The sequence below is a fragment of the Oreochromis aureus genome, linkage group 13 (assembly GCF_013358895.1).
Source record: "Oreochromis aureus strain Israel breed Guangdong linkage group 13, ZZ_aureus, whole genome shotgun sequence".
NCBI lineage: Eukaryota > Metazoa > Chordata > Actinopteri > Cichliformes > Cichlidae > Oreochromis > Oreochromis aureus.
Window position 1 is genome coordinate 24859736 of NC_052954.1, and position 20523 is coordinate 24880258.

Genomic DNA, 20523 nt, shown 5'->3' on the forward strand with positions numbered 1-20523 from the left:
ACAAGCTCATAGCCGACAAAGACAAGAGAAAGAAACTAATTATTTTCCTTCAAACGAGACATAAATTGGGGACAGAAATATTCCCATAAAATGCATCCGCTGAGCCATTAAACTATATTAAGAGGCAAAACCCCAAAAAAGTTTTCCACCAAGTGTCAGACAAGAGTCCAGCAAAAGTAACGTGTCCAGTGAAAACAAAAAAAGGGGCTGAGCCACATTTCAGATTCAACACAAATAGTACCTGTCAAAAGCTCCAGGGGAGTAAAGTTTAAAAGTTAAAAATGGAATTATTTGTCAAGCTTGTTCTGACATGAAAGAAACAGCTTTTTAAAGAATAGCTGCTCTTGTAAATATTCTGGCAGCCGTCACATTTTCTGTGTAATATCACGCATTAGCTCATTGTTGTCCAAGAGTACCAAATAATATGCTATGAAATATACTTTGTGTTCAGTTTCATCTTGCTCGCTCATTATTTTCCGTTACCTACCCTGCTCATTATTGTCCAGAATATTTTGCAGAAATAAATGACATGAATTGATGTAATGGCTCCATTTATGTGTTAATTTCATACAACCAGCTACTGCTACTGCTTTTTTTGCTCAGGAGAAAAAAAAATGTCCCCATTTGATTATTATCCTGGAAAGAAATAAAGCAAAGATTGCTCTCATAATCTAAATTTAGCCCCATGCCCCCACATGGCATCAGCATAACACTTCAGTGGAAAAGGAGTACTGGAAGGAATCGGAAAAACATCTGGACTGAAAAACAAGTTGAGTTGGACAAATGATTGGAGGAAACGACTGAAGCAAAATGACCTCTGACCCCTCGATGCATCCGAGAGGTCTGTGCATCCATCTATGTGGGTCTGTATGAGCAGGAGGGAGATGCAGAAGTCCAACCATTCATACAGACTGCTAAGGCGCAGTTGATATAGTGTTAGCTTTTATATGCATGCCTTTTTTTGCAACACTGCTAGAAGGACATCGCAAAGATTATGTCAAATACTTAAGCATTCACAGGATAGCTAGAAAAGCAAATCATTACTTGGAAGCACAACAACAGGTCTGAAAGTGTTTAGAGTTCTGAAACCCGATAAAAACCAAAACGTTAATGACGTAGTAGCTCTTCTTGCTCAATTCACCAGTTATTTCCTGTAAAATGCCAAAAGACCCATTAGGTTACCAATGTGTGCAAGTTTGATTAAATTACGAGCAATGCTGAAGGAAAAGTAGCCATTCTTGTGATGTGCGGACAGAAGCTTTGCCATGGCATAAGCTCATCGGTCCTTCAGCCAGATGAGCTAAAAATACAACGTTCATTTGTCTCTGCACTTCCTGAAAGTCAACATATCTTTAGGACCCGGAACAAATGCAAAGTGTGTACATCTTCTAAAATTTGCTATCTATTCCAAGAACTCTCTAGAGGGACCCGCGTGGATTTGTGAGTAGGTGTTTCTGTGTGCGTTTGTCTCGTCTTCGCCTGCTCCGACTCTCTCATGCAAGGATCAGACCTCTTCGTCCTTGACTGCCCCAGCCAAGTGAAACCTGTCCCAGTTGGACCACTCTGTGAGTCATTAATATTTGAGGGAAACTCTTTTAAAAGCTCTTTCTGGTACAGAGGAAGTCATAATCCCCTCTGCACCACAGAAAAAAAAGAAAAACATGTTCAAAAACTGCTAATATGACATTCACCAAAAACCTATTTCATATTACGTGTATTAAAAACAGCTGGCAGGTCAGTTTTTCCTTCTTTCACAAGGCTTTATAGCACCTGTTAGGTTCTCATACACACAAGATTGCTCACATACGGTAAAGCAGCTTGTTTAGCTACAAGATCTACTGGTTTCTGTCAAGTTATTGGGTTCCAAGTGATGGCACAGATTACAAGCACATGAGCAGTAATTCATAAAAAACATAACATTAACACATGAAGACATGTTTAACTTCAAGACACAAAATAAAGTCAAATGGACCTCATCAATATGACAATGTTGCAAAATCAAAGTTGTACGAGTATCTTAGGGAGGGGCAAAATTTTAGCTGGTCTTCACTTTCCAAAAATCCTTTAAAGGGCTGTTTTAGTGGGTAAGACTTGATCCTGAGGTTATGGTTTGAATCAGGCTAAATCATCACAAAGGTAGTAGTAAAAATGTGTGTGTGTGTGTGTGTGTGTGTGTGTGTGTACCAGCTATGTTCTTGTCTTTGACGTGCTGAGTGAGAAGCGGCCAGAAGAAGTGAGGCCTTACGGGCAACTTCTCCTCCTTAAATAATTTCATCAGCTCTAAAGAGGTACCTGCAAAAACATGTAAAAAAGTTAATTAATAACTTGATATATTACTGGATATAACTGGCAAACTTTTATATTTTACTTACAATTGACCACATGCAAGTAAATTGGCGAGTGTGCATGCATCAGTAGCAAATAAATATATCTGTGAGTATGCAGATGCATGTAGGTGAAAGCATGTGCCGTACCAGTTTTCTTGGCCTCCAGGGCGCAGGACAGAGTGAAGCTGAGTGGTGATGTGTGCATATTTGACTCTTGGAGCTCTTTGCAGAAGCGGATGATCTTCTCCAGAGACTGTAGTCCAAATATAGGAAACAAAAATGTAATTTATGTTGTTATTAATGTTACAAACACTGCATCCAGTTTGAAAATCAATGCCAGCTAACAGTCAACTGCTAAAGAGAATTGACCAGAGATATCAAACCAACTTTACATTAGCAGCCATAAACAGCAGAGTTTGATGTGAATTTTAGGAATTTTTCTGTCATTTAATTGTTTATCTATTACTTAACTACTTTGGTGTAGTATGAATGGGCAAGGAGAAGGTCTTTATCATATCAGCCATATGTTTGACAGCCCTGCTCTAAAATATTGTCTGATCCTGTGTCTTTGTCGCTTAAAGAGACCAGGGCCTTAGTACCGTGTCCATGTTGATGCAATGTCGGAGGAAGAAGTTGCCCAGGTTGGCAGAGTCACTTGAGTTCTCAGACTGCAGCGTGGGAAACGTCTTCAAGATGTGAAAAGCTGTGTCCTCCTGTCCCTGAGTTATCAGGCTCAGACACAAGTTCATGGCATCTGCAAGAACAAGAACACACACACAATTTGTATAAGAGCTCCCAATTTCTTTAAGTCGAGACTTTGACTAAATTGTATTTCTTTTTATGATTTTACTTTCATAAAACTAAAGTGAGTGCTGTAAAACACGTCACATTAATATGTACCTGGAACGTAACCCCTCTCATGCCTCAAGCGCTCGACCATCTCTGGGATGTGCTGCTGGTGTTTGGACTTGGCCAGCGTGAAGATGACCTGCATGATGTCCCGGTCCATCAGACTGCAGTCTGCACTCTCTGCTGCCTCCAGAGTCTGAAAGAAAGCAAATTAATAAGGAAGAGAGAGGAGTGGTGTAAAACTGAGTAAGCAACCTTGAAAATCTAAAATTCTTCTGATAACTTTTATAAAATTCTGTCTGAAAATCAAAATTTATATATCAATTATTTGGCAACCTGACATGTCTGACTTTCCACAGTATTATTACTAAACAGATAAATGATTTATTTAAGACAAAATTACATTTATTATACAGTTAGCAATATAATTATTAGCCAAACCCATTTTTCTTATTTTTGTGCCCCCTAGGGGGCATGTTTGTTTTTAACAGATTAATTCCCTGTGCTAGCTGCTCAGATGTAATGGACAATTTAAAATCAACAATCCATTTAACAAACTTTATCAGGCTTGGTCTAAGATGACCCTAATACCTGAAAAGTACGGTGGCCTTGAGAGGCCAAACGGACTGCAACTTGAGAAAACACCAGCAAAAAGAAAAACGCTGCAAAAGCACACATAACACAATGGAAATAGGAAAAACCACAACAGAAATAGGAAAAAACATAAGGGAAATGTTTCTGGGGAGACAACAACCCGACGGACCAGTTGCAGGAACCCAAAACATGCTAGCTGTGTTTTATCATGATTCATATAATACTGATGATGGATTTTTAGGCTAATAGTTAGGCTAACACACTTACCTCTCATCTTTTCTTTCCTCACAAAACCGATAGATCCTCCACTTCTTTTAAGTGTCTCCCAGCGCAATTCTTAGCATATTTTGGTTCCTGCAACTGGTCCATCGGGTTATTGTCTCCCCAGAAACACTTCCCTTATGCTTTTGGAAATCTGTTATTTATGTTGTCGTTTTTCCTATTTCTGTTTTGTTTTTTCCCCCATTTCCTTCGTCGTTCTTCCTATTTCCATTGTATTTTGTGTGCTTTTGCAGCGTTTTTCTTATTGCTGGTGTTTTCTTAAGTTGCAGTCCATTTGGCCTCTCAGGGCCACCATAGAAAAGACTCAAAACAGAACATTTTTGAACATTTGGCTGGTAAAATCCCTGCCTCAACTTACTCACGATATACAACATGGCCAAAAATGCAGTGAGACAGAAAAAGACATCACATGTGGTTTGCAAATACAATTATATGTTATATTTTTAACCACAATGTCAATGACACAGTAGCTCATCTAGCTCACAATTCAAAGGTTACTGTAATATATGAAGTACATAAATAAAGCAAGAGTAGCAACTGACCATGATCACCCATTAAGTGATCCTTATCTGAAAATCTAATTAAATTTGGACCAGTAGTGTAGTTGGAGTACGGATTCTTTTGAGTTTTGGATGGACTGTTGGAGACCTCACTTCACACAAGCTCAGCATACCTTCGCCAGATAAGCTAAAAAACATGGCAAGCAGTTCAAAAGCTGCTCGCTTAAATGCACCTACACTTTCAAAGCCTTAGGTGGCACTACACACAATGAATGCACACACCTTTTTCATGTTTTCCAGATCGCCCTTCTCAGCATATGCGTTCAACAGTGACACATAAGTGTCAGGACCCGGTTCAATTCCTGCTCCACCCATCACAGACAAGATGTTCTTAGCACTCTCGATGTCACTGAGGAGTAATAAAGATGACAGCTTATTTAAATCCAAATTCCTTCAATTATAGCATTTGTTATGTGATGTTAAATTCAGTATGTTTAAAAAAAAAATACATAAATAAAGAAGTAGTGACACTTACCCTGCACGAGCATGACCTGTCACCAAGGAGCTGAACACAGCTTCAGTGATGGGCAAGTCTTTACTCTTCATGAAACCCAATATGGTGCTGAGAAAGCAGAAAAGCATTACATCAACATTAAAATGAGAAGAAAAAAACAAAACAAGCAACACAATAAGTAATCTAACAGTAAAACCATGAGAAGCACAGTAAATCAAAATACCCGGACACAGAAAGGGCTGCTGAACTGAATGACAAGTGAATTTTAGAGGAGTATTTAAAAGAATAAATGAATAAAAATCAACACACAGAAAAATTTATAATGATCAGCCCCCTGATCATGATATAACAAGAGGGCTGACCATGGAAAGCCTTGGCTGCCCCTTCCTGAGCCTGGCTCTGCCAAAGTTTCTAAAAGGTACTTTTAAACTTCCCACAGTCGCCAAGTGCTTGCTCGCAGTGGGCAATCTGATTATTGGGGAGGTTGGGTTCTATTATTGTAGGGCAGGGGTCCCCAACTCCAGGCCTTGAGGGCCGGTGTCCTGCAGGTTTTAGATCTCACCCTGGGTTTACACACCTGAATCAAATGATTAGTTCATTACCAGCCCTCTGGAGAACTGCAAGACATGTTGAGGAGGTAATTTAGCCATTTGAATCAGCTGTGTTGGATCACGGACACATCTAAAAACTGCAGGACGCCGGCCCCTAAGGCCTGGAGTTGGGGACCCCTGTTGTAGGGTCTTACCAGGGACTACAGATGACTACAGGCATATTTACATGATGAATGTAAGTGCTCATGTTAATTAATATGCACTGTTCCTTTTAAAAACACAATAGTGAATGAGTCATTCACTCAGGAAATACACTGAAATTTGTGAGGAGGAGAGTTCGCCTGGCAAGATCAGTGCTCACAAGTCACACTGCAGTCAGTAGAAATAGAGACAGTTTCATCAGTAGTAATGAGTTCAATGAAAACATTTCACATGGTGTTATATGCATGTGGACTTTTAGGGGTAACCAAAATAGTGTCTTTAAAGATACTGACTCCGTTCACCTGAATTGTGAAACTGTTAGTTCAGCAAAACTACCCACAGGGGACAGATTACTATTAAGAAAAGAACATTTACTCACCTGGCTCCTTCAATATCTCCATTTTGGCAGTAGGCTGCGATGAGCCTCTGGTAGGTAACCTATGCACAAAAGTAAAACAAATTAAAATAATTAACAAATGAAATACTCTCTTCGTGTACTTGATGGGACCAAGCACACAAATCTAACTATGCATTTCTTGCCATTACAGCACTCTGTACTGCACTACTTACTCTGTTGGGCTGGATATTAGCTGCTTCCATCTTGGCCAGGAAGTCAGTGGGGGAGAATTTGAACTCATTCTGCAGGTAAACCTTCAGCAAAGCATTGTAGTGGCTCACATCGTACTGTGCACCTAGCGAAGACAGTGTGCAGTCAGGGTAATTAAACACATAAAACATACTCTTATTCCTAGACAACACAATTATGATTTTGTAGTGCACATCTCTTGTATGTGCAAGATAAGCAAACGCTCTACCTAGCGCAGCCCCTTACCCAGCTCCTTCAGTTTCTCCCACACACGGTGTGCCAGCTCAGTGCGTTCTTCCAGAGGCACCTCAGGCAGCAGGGACCCACAGCTACGGAGCAGCAACAGGGCCTGGTTACCACTGGGATACCCTGCAGTTGGCAGAGGAGGATGAGAAAGGAGAGAGAAAGCAAAACATTTCATCACTGTCTCTCAAAGAGTTCAAATGGTTGTTAACCGGTATCCGTTATTAAAGGTCCCTCTGTGGTTGCTCATCTTCCTGCTTACCTGTCCTGCAGATATCATGGAAGATGCGCAGCAGCAGGGTCTTGGTAATACGACCGGTCCTCCTCACAGAGCTGTCCAGCCTGGTCAGGGCCCAGTCAAACTGCTGCGCTTGCTTGGAGCGCACTGCAATGCTGGCTTCATCCTTTTGCTCAGTGGCCACAGAAAAACTACGCACACACCCCGCTGCATATGACCACACGCGACTGTGGAGAAGAAGGCCACAGGTATAAATGCAACAGCATCTGCTGTGGATGCATATCAGAGAAAAGAAATATTTAATTTCACAAAGTCTGCCCCATCATCACAGTATTATTACTGCATAACAACAGGCATGTTGTCAAAGACAGTTACACAGCTGTACACAGTGAAAGCCAGACCTGTGACCTTGAAGTGAGGAAAAAGTCCCTCCAAACAGGTCCACGGCTGCTAGTAGCCATCACTTCTGTAACTGAGGCCAGTTTTTCTCTTGTGCTCAGTAATAATACTATAAATGTCCATTTAAGCTGCAATTTACGCGCATCATCATGGCTGCTGTGTAACAGTGCACACTGGTCTCCAGTGATAGGCCCAAAAGTCAGCGTGTGTACAGCTGGGAGCAAATTGATGGTAGGAACTGGTTGCTAACAGTTACAGCTCCATTACGAACTAGATTATAGTAACCGGCTTGATTACAGATTAAACAGACAGTGAGTTTACCCTGGTTACACAACAACTCATCATCACCTTGCATAAGGTAGCCATGTTTAACCAACGAGAACAGAGCTGTTACCTACGTGTTCTATAACGTATCCTAACATGATAACAAACCACATTTAATGCAGCAGGTCATATCTGTCAACACTTGCGTGTGCCTTTGGGTGTCATTGAGCCTCAATGACATCTCTGCTGCTGCATGCTCACGCGTGAATCACAGATGCCTGGTACCTGGACGCGTTTTCAGTAACAGGTCCGATCTGTCGGGCACAAACTCCGGTCCTTCTGCCGCCGAGAGCCCCGCTGTACAGCCGACCAAGTGTCGGTCCGTTTCTTTTAGTGCATGTGATCTGAAGCACACCCGAAGGCGAAAACTTAAGTAACCGGGATGATCTCAAGAGCGCAGCCATGTTTTCTGTCGCAGCGTGGAAGAACATCCGCACCACGTGACTTGCCAAAAGTCCTCGCGAGAGCGACGCTATTTGGGCAGTGAGTATGAGGCGTACAGTGAAAGAAACGTTCATTGGGACATGGCTAAAGGCTGGAAGATACATTTATAATATCTCATCTCTAAACTTTACATGTTGTTTATATTCTATGCCTTCACAGTATGGTTTAGGTCAGTGTTTTTTATGGTTTTTATTATACTCGTTTATGGAGAAAAAAAATCTATTTTGACACTGTACAGGGATGTCAAACTCTTTACATCTTAAGTGGGTGAAAGTTCTCGTAATGTCGGTGTAAAGTTTAACTAGACATTTAATACCTGAGCTATCTTAATATGTAAAAAAAAAAGAAAAAAAAGAAAAAAGAAAAAAAGAGGTGCAAATTTAAAATGTATGTCTCAGACATTAAGCGTGATTAAGAAAATGCAGCTGTAGTAAATGAAAGGGCTCATGCTTTAAGAAATTAAAATTAGAGAAAAATTTCTGGTAGCTCATTGCCCGGACTAACCTGCAACTATAAAACAGAAAGTTTCTGTTAGTTTGAATAAAGTTTCCGATTTTCTTCACTTTGGATGCACTTTATAAAACTAAAATAACAGGAACTTCTCTATCATTTAACTATTACTTAATTACTTTGTTATAGTATGAATGGCCCTGGGGGAGAGCTTTATCAGTAGAAAAAGCTAATAAAGGAAAGGTGTCGAAAATTTATGCCCTCTAACATTTTCCAAAGCCCTTTTGGGCCGGATTGGAGTCTTTGCCCGGCCAATTCTGGCCCCCTGGCCATATGTTTGACACTCCTGCACTGTATAATTTCCTATTTGACCTAAGATATGAAAACATAAGAGCCATAATGAAAACTCTAGAACAGTTTGGATTCATTATGTAACCATGAAAACCTAATTAATTAACACTTAGATAACAAAACTTATTGCCAACTAGTCTGTGCATTCAGAACAATACTAGGAAACCTTGCATTTGTAGGATTTGGATGTGTTTCCCACACTCAATGAATAACAGCTCAGGTTCCTTTGCAGTCTTATGTCAGTTCTCTTGAGCTCTATCACCACTGTGCTTTGGGAAAAAAAATGCACACATGTAGAGTTTCATGATTCCCTATAGACCAATCACCTCATCACTTATTAATTCAATAGTAAGGTTTTCAAATGCTATATCAGTTCTGCCAAAGCTAGTATGAAATTGTCTGCAATTCTATTCATCCATTCTCTCTCGCTTCTACAATTCAGGGTCCCAGGGGGTTGGAGTATTTTCCAGCTGCCATAGGGCGAGAGGTATGATCTATAATTAACTTACAAAAAATGTCCAGATGAGGATATTTTTACTGCTCTGAAACCTAAATTACTATTATAACACAGGATTATACATACAAAAATCTGATATTTTATCAATTACGGATAGATCATTCTAAATGTATTAAATGACGTCTTTCTCCAAAGGTCCCTTTAAAGTAATTCATAAGTTTCAGAAATTATGGTTTCAGATTTAAGGTGGAACCTTACTCCTTTTGTTTAATATCAAATTAAATCTTATTTGTATACCACTTAATAGCTGTTACAAAACAGTAATACTTAATGTTCTGAAATCCCAGCAGTAACACTTAATGTGTTACTGTTGGAATTTCTGAATTTGCCACTGGAGACGAATAAAGTATCCATCTATGTATGTACTGAAAATTCTTCTATTTCTAAATTGATTAATATAAATTATTATGACTTTGGCTTATGCGGGAAATTTAAACAGATTTTAAATTACCAAAGACAGAATAACCAAAGACATTAGTAGAAAATATCAGCTTTTATTGGCAGGAGGAATTTGACAATATGAGAGAATATAATGCATTTTATTACATCATTAACTTTTACATCAACTTGTTAAACCAAGTCTTCTTTAACTTAGTTCTTCAATCAGCTTACCACTATCTTTCCTCTTCCCTTTCTGTAAATTCTCAACTACAGTCTTTGCTTTCTGCATGCTGTTCCTTGCACTCTCTCTTTTACTGTGTTCGCGCCACAGCTCAACTGCCAGTCTATGAATCTGATGTACATTGTCCAGCACCCAGGCTTGAAAGAATTCACACTTCTTGCTTGCCAGGAAGTACTTCCGTCTCTTTTCCGCTTCCTCTCCATCTTTAGACAGGGCCATTTTGGCCCGGGAGAGCACAGAACGTAGTTGACTCAAGGCTGCCAGGGAGTATCCAGCAGCATCCTTTCTGTCTCTGCCAGTCATGATGTGAGCTACGGCCTCCACAGCCCTGGCTGGGGCAAGAAGGTCCTCCTTGTCAAGGTAACCTCCATCTAAAATGAGAGCTTCTCCACAGCCTAAGGCCTCTTGGAGAGAGGTGAACACTTTGCTTGAGTTCAGTGCCTCAGACAGAGCAAGAATCATGTCACAGAACTCAAACATCAGTGAATCGGTGTCGCCGTTAAACAGGCACAGGGTAAAAGTATAGCCAAAAAGTGCATTCACTAAACCATAGCAAACCAGAGGAGATGGATTTGGACATAAGGAACTCAGCTTTGGAATTTTTGAAGAAATTGGAGGTACTGCTGAACTTCCTTTGCCCTCACTCGTTTCCTTCCCGGTTCCTCCTTTCAAGCTTTTCGGCTTTGATTTGCTTCGTTTCTGAACACCTTGTGAGGTTTTCACTCCATTATCAATGTCCTGCCTTTCCATAGTTGTCACAGTTTCTCTCTCCTGTCTGCTCACTTCTTCCTCAAGCACTTCCACCAGTGCTCTGCCTCCCTCCTCATGTTCCTCCCACCATGGCTTCCAAAGGGGAACCAGGCCACCAAGAGCTCCATCCTTCATGAGACTCACAAAACTCTCTTTCTCTTTGTTGTTGAGAAGTTCCCACAGCTCCTCTTCTGAAAGTTTGTCAATCTCGAGCCCTGAGAGCCGATCAGCTAAGTCCAGCTCTCCTTGTGCACTTTCAGCATCCTCATCAGTGTCTCCAGGAATCAGCGCACCTCCTCCAATCTCTTCAAGTTTTCCCAAAATATCCTCAATCTCTGTTGCACTCCCTTCTCCAGACTGCTGAAGCTCTGCTAACCTGGCCAGGAGCTCCACAGCCTGGACTTTCTCAGCTGCCTCTCCTTCCCTATCATCTGTGTCATCTGACACAACACCCACCTCTTTTAACAAACTCTCCATCCCCCCTTGTGTCATTTCCGCCTTTTGTTTGAGTCCCACAAGAATCTCCTGCATTTTCTTTCTCCCTTCAGTCTCAGTTGTCCCCATTTCCTTCAGCTCCTGTAGAACAGACTCCTTGTAAAACTCTTCAGAGCATGCAGAGTGATCAGGGCTCTTGTAGCACTCCAAGCCACAGTACTGCAGGTTACACCTGGGACAGGTGTAGCAAGGAGGTTTACTTTTACACAACATGCAAAGTCTACTCCTTCCAGACACACCACCATCATCTGGAGCATCATCATGGCTCCTGGCAGGTGTGAGGAGCTCTTCATTTCCAGACGTAGCTCCTCTGTGCGGAAGCAGAATGCCATCTCTGGTCACTGTTTCGGGCTCCTCATCCGTCCACTCCTCCTTTGGACCGATGTCTGTGAGAAGACTCCTCACGGACGGAGGCAGTCCCCGTCTAATTACTGGATTCATTAGAACTGAACCGAGACGCGGTTTTGAAGCAAATCACGAGAGAGCGTTATGGTGCAGGAGCAGTAACCTAAAGACATGGAAAAGGCTCGTTAGTTTTGATTAACGACACTTGTTAAAGTGCTACGAACAAAAAGTGCATATTTTGCGCAGCAGCCATCATTTATCAGCTTTAAAAATACTTTAAGCATCGCCAGAATGCTTTCCTAACCTTATAGACTTTTCTTTTTAATGATAAATGCTCTACTTACTTCACAGCAATTTGCACTGACATTTGTTTTCCCTCTCACGCCGCCACGACGCTTTTTGATGACGTAGAGCAATGCATTTTTCAGCGCTGCGCTGACGTAAGCCCGCAGTTTTTGTGATATTGCCCTAATTTGCATAATTACTGGATTGTTTTTATAAGCAAATCTACATTAATAGGATTAAAGAGAGGAAAAATTGGGTAATCAATCCAGTTTTAGAAGAAAACCATGTATAAGAGTAATTTGCATTAAGAAATGTTTACATTTATGTCAAAAAGCAAAAATGTTCACATTTACTTTAAAAAATGATGTAGTGATGCAAATTAATTAAAAAAATCTTATCCATACAACGTCTTGAAAAATTAGTATTCATCATACCTTAAAGACGTCATAGTATCATATAATCCTACTACAGCATTTCGCTCTGTGGCTAAAGGCTTCTGGTTCCTTGAGTTTTTGAACGCAGAATGGGAAGCAGAGTCTTATTTTCCCGTGGAACCAGCTCTGATTTTGGATTCTGGTGACAGACACCCACTCTGCTTTTAAGATTAGGCTTAACACTTCACTTTTTGAAAAAGTTAGGGCTTGGTCAGGTGACCCTGAACCATCTCTTACTTATGCTGGAATATGTTTTTCTGCAATGGGACTTTGTGTGATGCACTGAGAATTTCTCCTCCACTCTGATCTTCCTGCTCCACATGTGTTCATACACCACCATGTATCGTTAGATTTTATCTTCTCTTTCCCTCACACCTATCCGCTCCTGGCACATGGCTGCCTGAGCCTGGACTGTGCAAGATTTCCTTCTGTTTCTTCTTGTTAAAAGTACGTTTGTCCGTCCCACTGTTGCCATGTGCTGGCTCACAGCAAGACTGATTGTTGGGGTTTTACTTTACTTTACAATTTAAACCGACTTAAGGAGACTGATGTCATATCTGAGACTAATTTAATTTTCTTAATTAGGTGCAGGACACCCTGGGCAGTTTCAGGGGCATTTCCAGTCAGAGGGGCTAAAGGTGAATCAGAAGATTTTATCCCAAAATAAAAACCAAGCAAAAGCACTTGAAAATTGGTTGTAAATTCAGTGATATCAATTTTCACAGACCTCCATAAAAGAAGACAGCAAATAAACTAAATGTTTGATGAGGGCCAGCATAACCCTAGGGCCTTCTTTTAGCACTTCGCTTGGACAGGTTTCCAGTCTATCTAGGGCTAATGCAGAGAGAACCACATACATTCATCTACAGCCAATTTAGAATCACCAGTTAACCTAACATGCATGTCTTTGGACTGTGGATGCATTCACACAGAAACCTCTATCTGACCAAATTATAGTAGGATATGGTTCCTGCTGCTGCTATTAACAACACATTACTTATTTGGTTTACTTATAGAGTTTAAAAATGTGATGACAAAATTAAAGTAAGATTTGATTTCTGTAAAAACAATATACTTTTGATTTTTAATGAAGGTAGGCTAACAGGTTTTCCTATCATATATCATTTAGCAAATATGCCATTTATAGTGAAAACATAATGAGAATATTTATTTAACATTAATGTTGTAAATAATTACATTGGTCCACACTATGATTTTTCAGTTAATCATCATATTTTTAATCTCAGATTATAATAAAGCAGGATTATCTTAATCTATGCCTTCTATCAGCTCCTCGTTTGATCCACTGTCTTAAATAAGTTGTTTTAGACGTGTTCTTACAGAAGGTTTAAACAGCAAGTGGGTGGAGCTTCAGCCATAAAGCTAGAGATGTGTGACTGAGATTACCATCATTTACCACTTTTACTGACATCACAATGAGCCAAGTAAGTAAAAACTGACTAAAACAGACTGTTGAAACAATCTGAAACCTGAGCCTGCTTGTACATATGGACCACTGAGCTATTAGAACATTTTCCCCAAAACTGTTATGGAAAATAGACAAAATGGAGAAAAGCATAATCGATCCCTGGTCAGCATGGTGGTGCGGTACATGGTTGCCTCACAGCAGTAAAGTTCCTGGCTCAAACCTACCAGCCAGCTAAGGCCTTTCTGGGTGGAGTTTTTGTGCGCTTCCTGTGCCTGCCTGGGTTTTGTACAGGTACTCTGACGTCTTTCCAATACATGCTGGTTAACTGGTGATTCTAAATTGTCCACAGGTTGTCTGGGGCCCTACTTGTAAACACTGGGTGGCTTTTTCAGAGCCCCATTTCAAAAAAAGACAATTTTTTGTGTAATCATGATTGTAACTGCATTTTAATTGATTTGTGAATTGATTTGCATAGATGCTGGTGTGAGCTAATGAATGAGTCAGTTAAAAAAGACAAGTGAATTAAAAATATAAATAATTGGCTCCCTTTAAACATTGGAAATTAAATGTCCTAATATTTTAATAGGATGTCTCCTTTTTAAGCCTGACTTTTTGTGTGTGTGGTATGCATGTCTGAGTTTGTTGTGTGTGTCTTCCTGACTGCACTGTGTCTACATCTCCCGTAGGGCTGTTTGCTATGAGGTGATTGTCTCCTGTAGGGGGGTCAAGCATGGTAAAGGTCATGCAGGTGGGGAGTTGTCAGATGGCTGTCCACCCCTCACTGGGCCAAGGGGCTCTCGTGCCGCCTGTCAAAGCCTGTGGCGAAGCAGGGAGAAGAAAGGGTGTCTGGAGACGACGTGTGCCATGCTGTCTTGGCCCCGCCCCTGGCTGCCGTGCCAGCAGTTCTAGGTAGGCAGCTGCCTCCTCTTATCTCCCTTTTGCTTCTGTCTTATTCCCTGTGACATGTGTAGTACCCCAACACAAAAGCTCCATGACTTACTCACTGACTACTACACTGATCACAAGAAGTAATGCAGATTCTTATCCATGTTAGGGAGGCTTTCAGACCAGGCCCGTTTTCTTTCTGAGACTCCTTTAAAAAAAACAACAACTTTATTTTCCATTTATTAGTACAGATATAGACGGAAAAGACATAAATAGTGTTTGATGGTTCTATGGTTAGGGTCATAACCACAGGACTTCCCAGCGAAATGTTGTTTATTGCCTAGACTTATGGCTCCTGGCACAGATACAATCTTATAATTCTTAAATGATAATAATACTACCTAAAATACCCCCATTATTCATTACACATGTGCCATCTATGTGCCAACAAGGTGGAAGATTTTCTATACCGATTTAAATTGAAGGCGGGAGAAAGTATATTATAACAGAAGCATCATAAAAGGAGAAAGGACTTTGAATTAAGTAGATCAGCATCCCATGCCACTAGCTAATGTTATGTGGGCCAAATATGGACTAAATACCACAACATGCCTGACATTGGGGCAATATAATGTTAACTTATTGCTGAAATGAGGTAGCCAGAGTCATTTGGAGTCAAAGACAACTGCAAATACAGTGGTATCTATCCTCTTAGACCATGGTCTACAGACTGCAGGAAACTCTGAATTGTCCTCATTAAGATAGATGTACACACACACACAGACACACAGACACACAGACACACACACACACACACACACACACACAAATCCTGCTGTCTGCCACCAGCTGATAGGTGACAGGGAGCAGGCTCTGCCTTTTGGGCATGTCCAGCCCTGGAATGTCTGAAGCTGTCTACTGTACAGCAGCAGGGTGTGTGTGTGTGTGTGTGCGTGTGTGTGTGTGCGTGTGTGTGTGTGCGTGTGTGTGTGTGCGCGCGTGTGTGTGCGCGCGTGTGCGCGTGTGTGCGCGTGTGTGCGTGTAGCAAAAGAGAGTAGACTTATGTTGATGTGGACTGTTCTGTCACCTGTCAGCTCAACAGGATCTGGCGTTATAGAACACCCAAAAGCAAGGCTGTGTAATGGTGAGTGTATTGTGGGCGGAGGGTCCTGCCTCTGCTAAATATCCGGCTTCCATTTGAGGAGCCAGAAGCCAGTGTTTCATTCTGACTGACAAAGATTCTCACATACAGTCAAACTTTTACTTCCTCTTTAAATCCCATTAAGTGTAATGCGTGGAACAATATTCTCAGGAACATGATGAAATGATTTTAGACCTAATATAAAATAGCAAAAATATCACTGGGGGTATTAAATAGTAAGAGAGAAGAATGAGAATGACTCCTTGTAAAACATTAAATAATATAAAAAATATCTTTTGCAGAAGTGTCTAAACTAGGATTACAGCAGCACATTAAGTTTTTGGAGAACACAACGAAACAAAATTAATAAAGAGAATCAACACGGATACAATAACAGTATATCAGTCAATACCCAGTTACAAAGATATTAAAAAAGTGCTAAACCGATATAAATTTTATGGATAGTTTAAGAAATGCTAACATGTTTTTAAAGTTGTATGTTAGACTGTAATAACAGTGGGCACCATTCCTTCTGTTTTTGACTCGTTCCCATCGTCATTGAGAAACTTGTACAACTATGATTGTATGAATGTGGTTTGAAAGTCTGTGTGTGTGTGTGCATCAGTGTATGTCGCTGTGTTGGAACTGAAAGCTGACATAGCAACACCCTGTTTCCCCCCTCACCCTTTCATCTTTCCTCCACAAACCTTTTTTCATGAATGAGCTCGAGCTTCCACACCATGAGAGCATCAATGTACTCCTTCAATAATTCATCTCTGGGATCTATTATTTACCTATCACTTTTACTTCATCGCAAAAAGGCATCAATGTGCACCCACACACCTTTCCCATCCCTTTCTCCCTTCCTTTGCCAGGTCACTCAATCCACATAAACAAATCCCTGTTTCCTGGGCAGCTCCTCAGTCTGCCTCAGCTAGTGGACTCTACCTATGAGCATGTGCTTGTCTGTGTGTGTGTGTTTGTGCAGTGCAGCGTGTGATGTGCTAAAACACAGGTAGATGGGGCGGTAGCCTCTCAGTGACCTAAAGCGGCTGCTGACAGCAGTGACAGTAGAAACAAGCAGGGAGAAGCAAAAAGAAACCTCACACCACTCTAGAAGTCAACTTTCTGTGTGTCGCTGCACCTCTCAAAGCACGCAGGAAATAAAGGGTACAGTGTATCACGGTAGCCTATACCAGTAATTTCATGTACTATCCCCTTTGTTTACACCAGCGATTTTATGTACTGTAATTTTGCAGGCTTCAGAGTTTATACTTTTTCTGGTGGTTACTCAGTCAGTCATTCACTGGTTGTCTCTCTTCTCTCTTTTTTTCAGCATCATTTTTTTTTTACAATCTTCCACTCTAGATCTGTTTCTGTGTGTTAAAAAATGTATTTTTGTTACTGTCTAAAAGGTATAGATCTGAAATTGCTGAAATTTCTATGAATTCATTTCATTGCTGCAGAAATAGCAACCCCCCTCAACCCACTGTTGATGTTTGTAAGTTTTAAAAGTTTCATTTTGTTAGTCCTGTTAAGCTACAGGGCAGCATGGTGGTGTGGCAATTAGTATTGAGCCCTCATAGCAAGAAGGTTCTGGCTTTGAATCCAGTTTGTGGCCTTCCTGTGCACCTCTGTGGGTTCTCTGTCTGAGTGGCTCCAGCAATACAAAGATATGCACATGAGGTTAATTGGTGATTCTAAAATGGCCATAGGTGTCTGTCCATCTGTGGAAAGACAACAGGTCCAGGGTGTCCAGGTTGTGCGTTGCCTCTCACTCAATGTCAGCTTGCATAAGCTCCATCCGCCTGTGTGATCCTGAACAGGATAAGTGGAACAAAATTGAGGGCTGGATGGATGATGAGCTAGAAGCTCTTCAATAATCCAAACTCTGTCCTTCACATTATTATGCTGTTTGCCTTTATATGCATTTATAGACATTTCTGAAAGCCTTTATCATCACAACAAGGTTTAAAGGCAAAACTCAAAATGCATTTGATTTTTTTCATTTCAAAGTTTTTAAGGTAACTAAATAAATAGAAATTAATAGAAATGCGAGAAATAAATTTAATGTTTATTTATTTTCTTTAAGCATGTCTTTATTTTGCACTTACACAAACAGATGTATACAAAACACACCCAAACCATGTGACGGCAGAAAGCTACAGTTATAAAAATGCACCCCAGTCAAACCTACACCCAAATCTTTATTTGTGGTTTATTGTATCATGAATGGCTATGACTCAGTCTCCAATCCCTCCAGTCCACTGCCAATGTGCCCCTGGGCAAGATATCGAACCCCAGATTGCTCCTGATGCATACATCGGTGTGTGTTAGTTAAAAAGAGTGCTATTAGGACAGCCACTGTAACAACAAGACAACAGATTTGATTTATTGGTAAGAATCTGATACAAAAGCTGAAACAAAAACTTATAATTATTATAATTAAATGACATATGGTAGTATTGCATGTAGGGAATGTCATGAAAGAAATTCCAAACTTGAACTGAGGAAACATTTTTTATCTTCAAACTCACAGTAAATAAAAAAGGAAAGAAAAAATGCAATATAACCTACTGTATTTACTTATCTCTACACTGCACTTTACTCTGGGTTAAATTTGAGGGATTTTTTTTATAGATATGGCACAAAAAAGAAGAAGTGCTGTTTTTTCAGACTGGCCTGTAGATTTTTTACAATAGCAGGTTGTGTAACAAGTAAAAAGCCTTGAGACATGCCTGTCCTCTTTAGAGGAGAGATAGACATGACAAAAACAAGTGGACATTCAAAGCCCTTATCAAACAGTGGTTAGTCATTACAAGCTTGCACAGGGAGAGAACTTTATTTCAGATGTTAAAGGAGATCCCAGAGATTTTAAAAAGTCAGGCTAAATTACTGGGAATGTTTTCCTTTTAATGGGTTAGTACATATCATAGTAACTCATCCAGTTTAAGCAGTATATCTATATCTGTATATACATTAAATATGTATCTGAAACACAGTAAAAATATCACATGAAACTAAACCAAGATATCACTTTCTTGTGTTTCTGTTTCGTGTTTTCCTCTCTGTGTTCTTAAGCCTTGAGAAATAAGCTTCCTACTTTTTTTTTTCCCTCCACTTGCCCTTGTCCCTCTCTCTTCTTCTCTATCACACCATTCCCGCAGGAGACTGACTGTGTATCGGTGTATCACCCGCATCCATCTCTCTAACCTCCAGCCCTGCCTTCCCTCATCCCCACGAGAGGGAGCAGCGGATCAAGAAAAGGGGAAAGATTCGTGGAAGGAGGGAGGGAGCGAAAGAGAAGTGTTTCTGTGTCCCAAAGGATTGGTCTCTGTCTGTCTAAATCAGGAAGTGAGAATGTGACGGCAGGAGAGACAGAGCAGAGACATCCTTTCAGTGTGTGTGTGTGTGTGTGTGTGTGTGCACCTTGTTGAGCTGAGGTGTCATATATGTGAAGATCACAGCTTCACGCTGGTGGCAACCAGGGATGATGCTCTAAATCACTGAAATGCCAGAGACAACCGTTGTGATATGGGCCGTGTCTGTGTGTGTTTGTGCGCGTGAATGTCTTTTGGGACATTTGATGGAGATTAATACCACTTTTAGAGTCTGAAAGTGAAAATGTTATCAAGTATGTCACCTTGGAAAAAAAAAAGTGTGTGACATTGTCTCATATAGACACACACACTTGCACAAGGGGTCTAGATCACCAGTTTTCAGCCTTTTGTGTCTAGTGTATTTGAAAAGCCTTATTGAATTGAAGCACCCCTTCACTGACCATTCATGAAACTCTCATGTTGAAAATGTGATCATTTTAATTGATTTTTTTGTTATTTAACAACCATAATAATTTAAAGCACAAATAGTAGCCTTGATTTTTCAAGCATGCATCTATTCATTTTAATTCCCATGATATTTATTTTCATTACAAACATTTGTCCATGCTTTTATATGTAAATGTAAACGAGTAAAAAAAACACTACTATGTTTAGTTTTTGTTTTATTTTGGTTATCTATAAATATTCTCCCCATCTTACTAAGTTTGGTTGGGAATCAAATTATTCATAATGCTCACTATCCCCAGCATATGCACACACACACAAACACACCTAGCAACATAACATTCGCTGCCTTCCTTGGATGAATAATTAGATGGACACGGAGCTGTCTCTCTGTTTTCCCCTCACACATTAAGCTACATGAATGTAGGCCAACTCACTGTCGACTTCACTTGCCTCTCATCACAATCAAAACAACACATAGATGTTGTCTTCTCTTGTTCATCAACCTCTGTCTATCCCTTGTTACCTCTATCTATCTTTAACTTTCTCTTTCATGAGGTGTGAGTCACGAAGAATTGTCTTGCAGATCGGCAGCACAACTGTCCCCGAGAAGAGGCAACATACACAGACTCACACACAATGACGTTGATATAGTCATAGTCACATCATTATATCTGCATTAGCAGGGAAAGCCCTTCACGCTCCAACACCTACATGCCTTCAGTGCAGCGTCTCATGTGTGTTGTAACTGATTTACATTGTCCCTGTTCTATCTTGACAGATCATGCTCAGGAAATATGTTGTACATGGCATATTATGTTTGTGTCATGTACTTTATATATAGCATAGCTCTGACTTTTGAGTAAATTTCTTTAATTGAGACCAAGAAATAACTGAAAAATTCGGTGTATTGAGATAAAAAGCATATCTATAAGCAGCACGGAAAGCTGCTTTTATAGTTGCTATTTAAGCACGGTTATAA

At 40.4% G+C, this 20523-nt stretch overlaps 2 protein-coding genes and 1 long non-coding RNA gene across 8 annotated transcripts in view; 1 reads left to right on the forward strand and 2 right to left on the reverse strand.

The window, feature by feature from the left end:
* Nucleotides 1-8053, reverse strand: part of lrpprc (leucine-rich pentatricopeptide repeat containing) — a 61071-nt gene extending 53018 nt beyond the window's left edge. Inside the window, exons 1-11 of the mRNA XM_039621629.1 lie at nucleotides 7834-8053; nucleotides 6910-7112; nucleotides 6651-6773; nucleotides 6389-6510; nucleotides 6198-6256; nucleotides 5088-5174; nucleotides 4835-4961; nucleotides 3228-3372; nucleotides 2927-3081; nucleotides 2475-2580; nucleotides 2185-2292 (exon numbers count right to left, since the gene is read on the reverse strand). Coding sequence (XP_039477563.1) covers nucleotides 2185-2292; nucleotides 2475-2580; nucleotides 2927-3081; nucleotides 3228-3372; nucleotides 4835-4961; nucleotides 5088-5174; nucleotides 6198-6256; nucleotides 6389-6510; nucleotides 6651-6773; nucleotides 6910-7112; nucleotides 7834-8039 — 1441 coding nt within the window. The 5' untranslated portion in view covers nucleotides 8040-8053. The remainder of the gene's footprint in view (nucleotides 1-2184; nucleotides 2293-2474; nucleotides 2581-2926; nucleotides 3082-3227; nucleotides 3373-4834; nucleotides 4962-5087; nucleotides 5175-6197; nucleotides 6257-6388; nucleotides 6511-6650; nucleotides 6774-6909; nucleotides 7113-7833) is intronic.
* LOC116325785 lies at nucleotides 5737-19994 on the forward strand. Of its 6 annotated transcripts, XR_005615311.1 has the most exons (6): nucleotides 5737-5852; nucleotides 6367-6463; nucleotides 9296-9340; nucleotides 12887-12939; nucleotides 14417-14639; nucleotides 18924-19994. It is a non-coding gene; the product is annotated as an uncharacterized LOC116325785 (long non-coding RNA). The 6 variants fall into 6 exon arrangements; XR_005615312.1 differs by lacking the exon at nucleotides 9296-9340 and having other exon boundaries at nucleotides 18924-19993; XR_005615310.1 differs by lacking the exon at nucleotides 12887-12939 and having other exon boundaries at nucleotides 18924-19992.
* On the reverse strand, nucleotides 9849-12004 carry znhit2 (zinc finger, HIT-type containing 2). The gene is made up of 2 exons (XM_031746797.2): nucleotides 11927-12004; nucleotides 9849-11745 (listed from the first exon to the last, which is right to left on the reverse strand). Exon 2 carries the CDS (start codon nucleotides 11676-11678, stop codon nucleotides 9957-9959), a length of 1722 nt encoding a protein of 573 aa, XP_031602657.1. The 5' UTR covers nucleotides 11679-11745; nucleotides 11927-12004; the 3' UTR covers nucleotides 9849-9956.
* Nucleotides 19995-20523: the final 529 nt, after the last annotated feature.

What these genes read in the sequence shown, in the direction of transcription:
- znhit2 (XM_031746797.2), bottom strand. Translation starts at nt 11,678, where the DNA reads ATGAATCCAGTAATTAGACGGGGACTGCCTCCGTCCGTGAGGAGTCTT.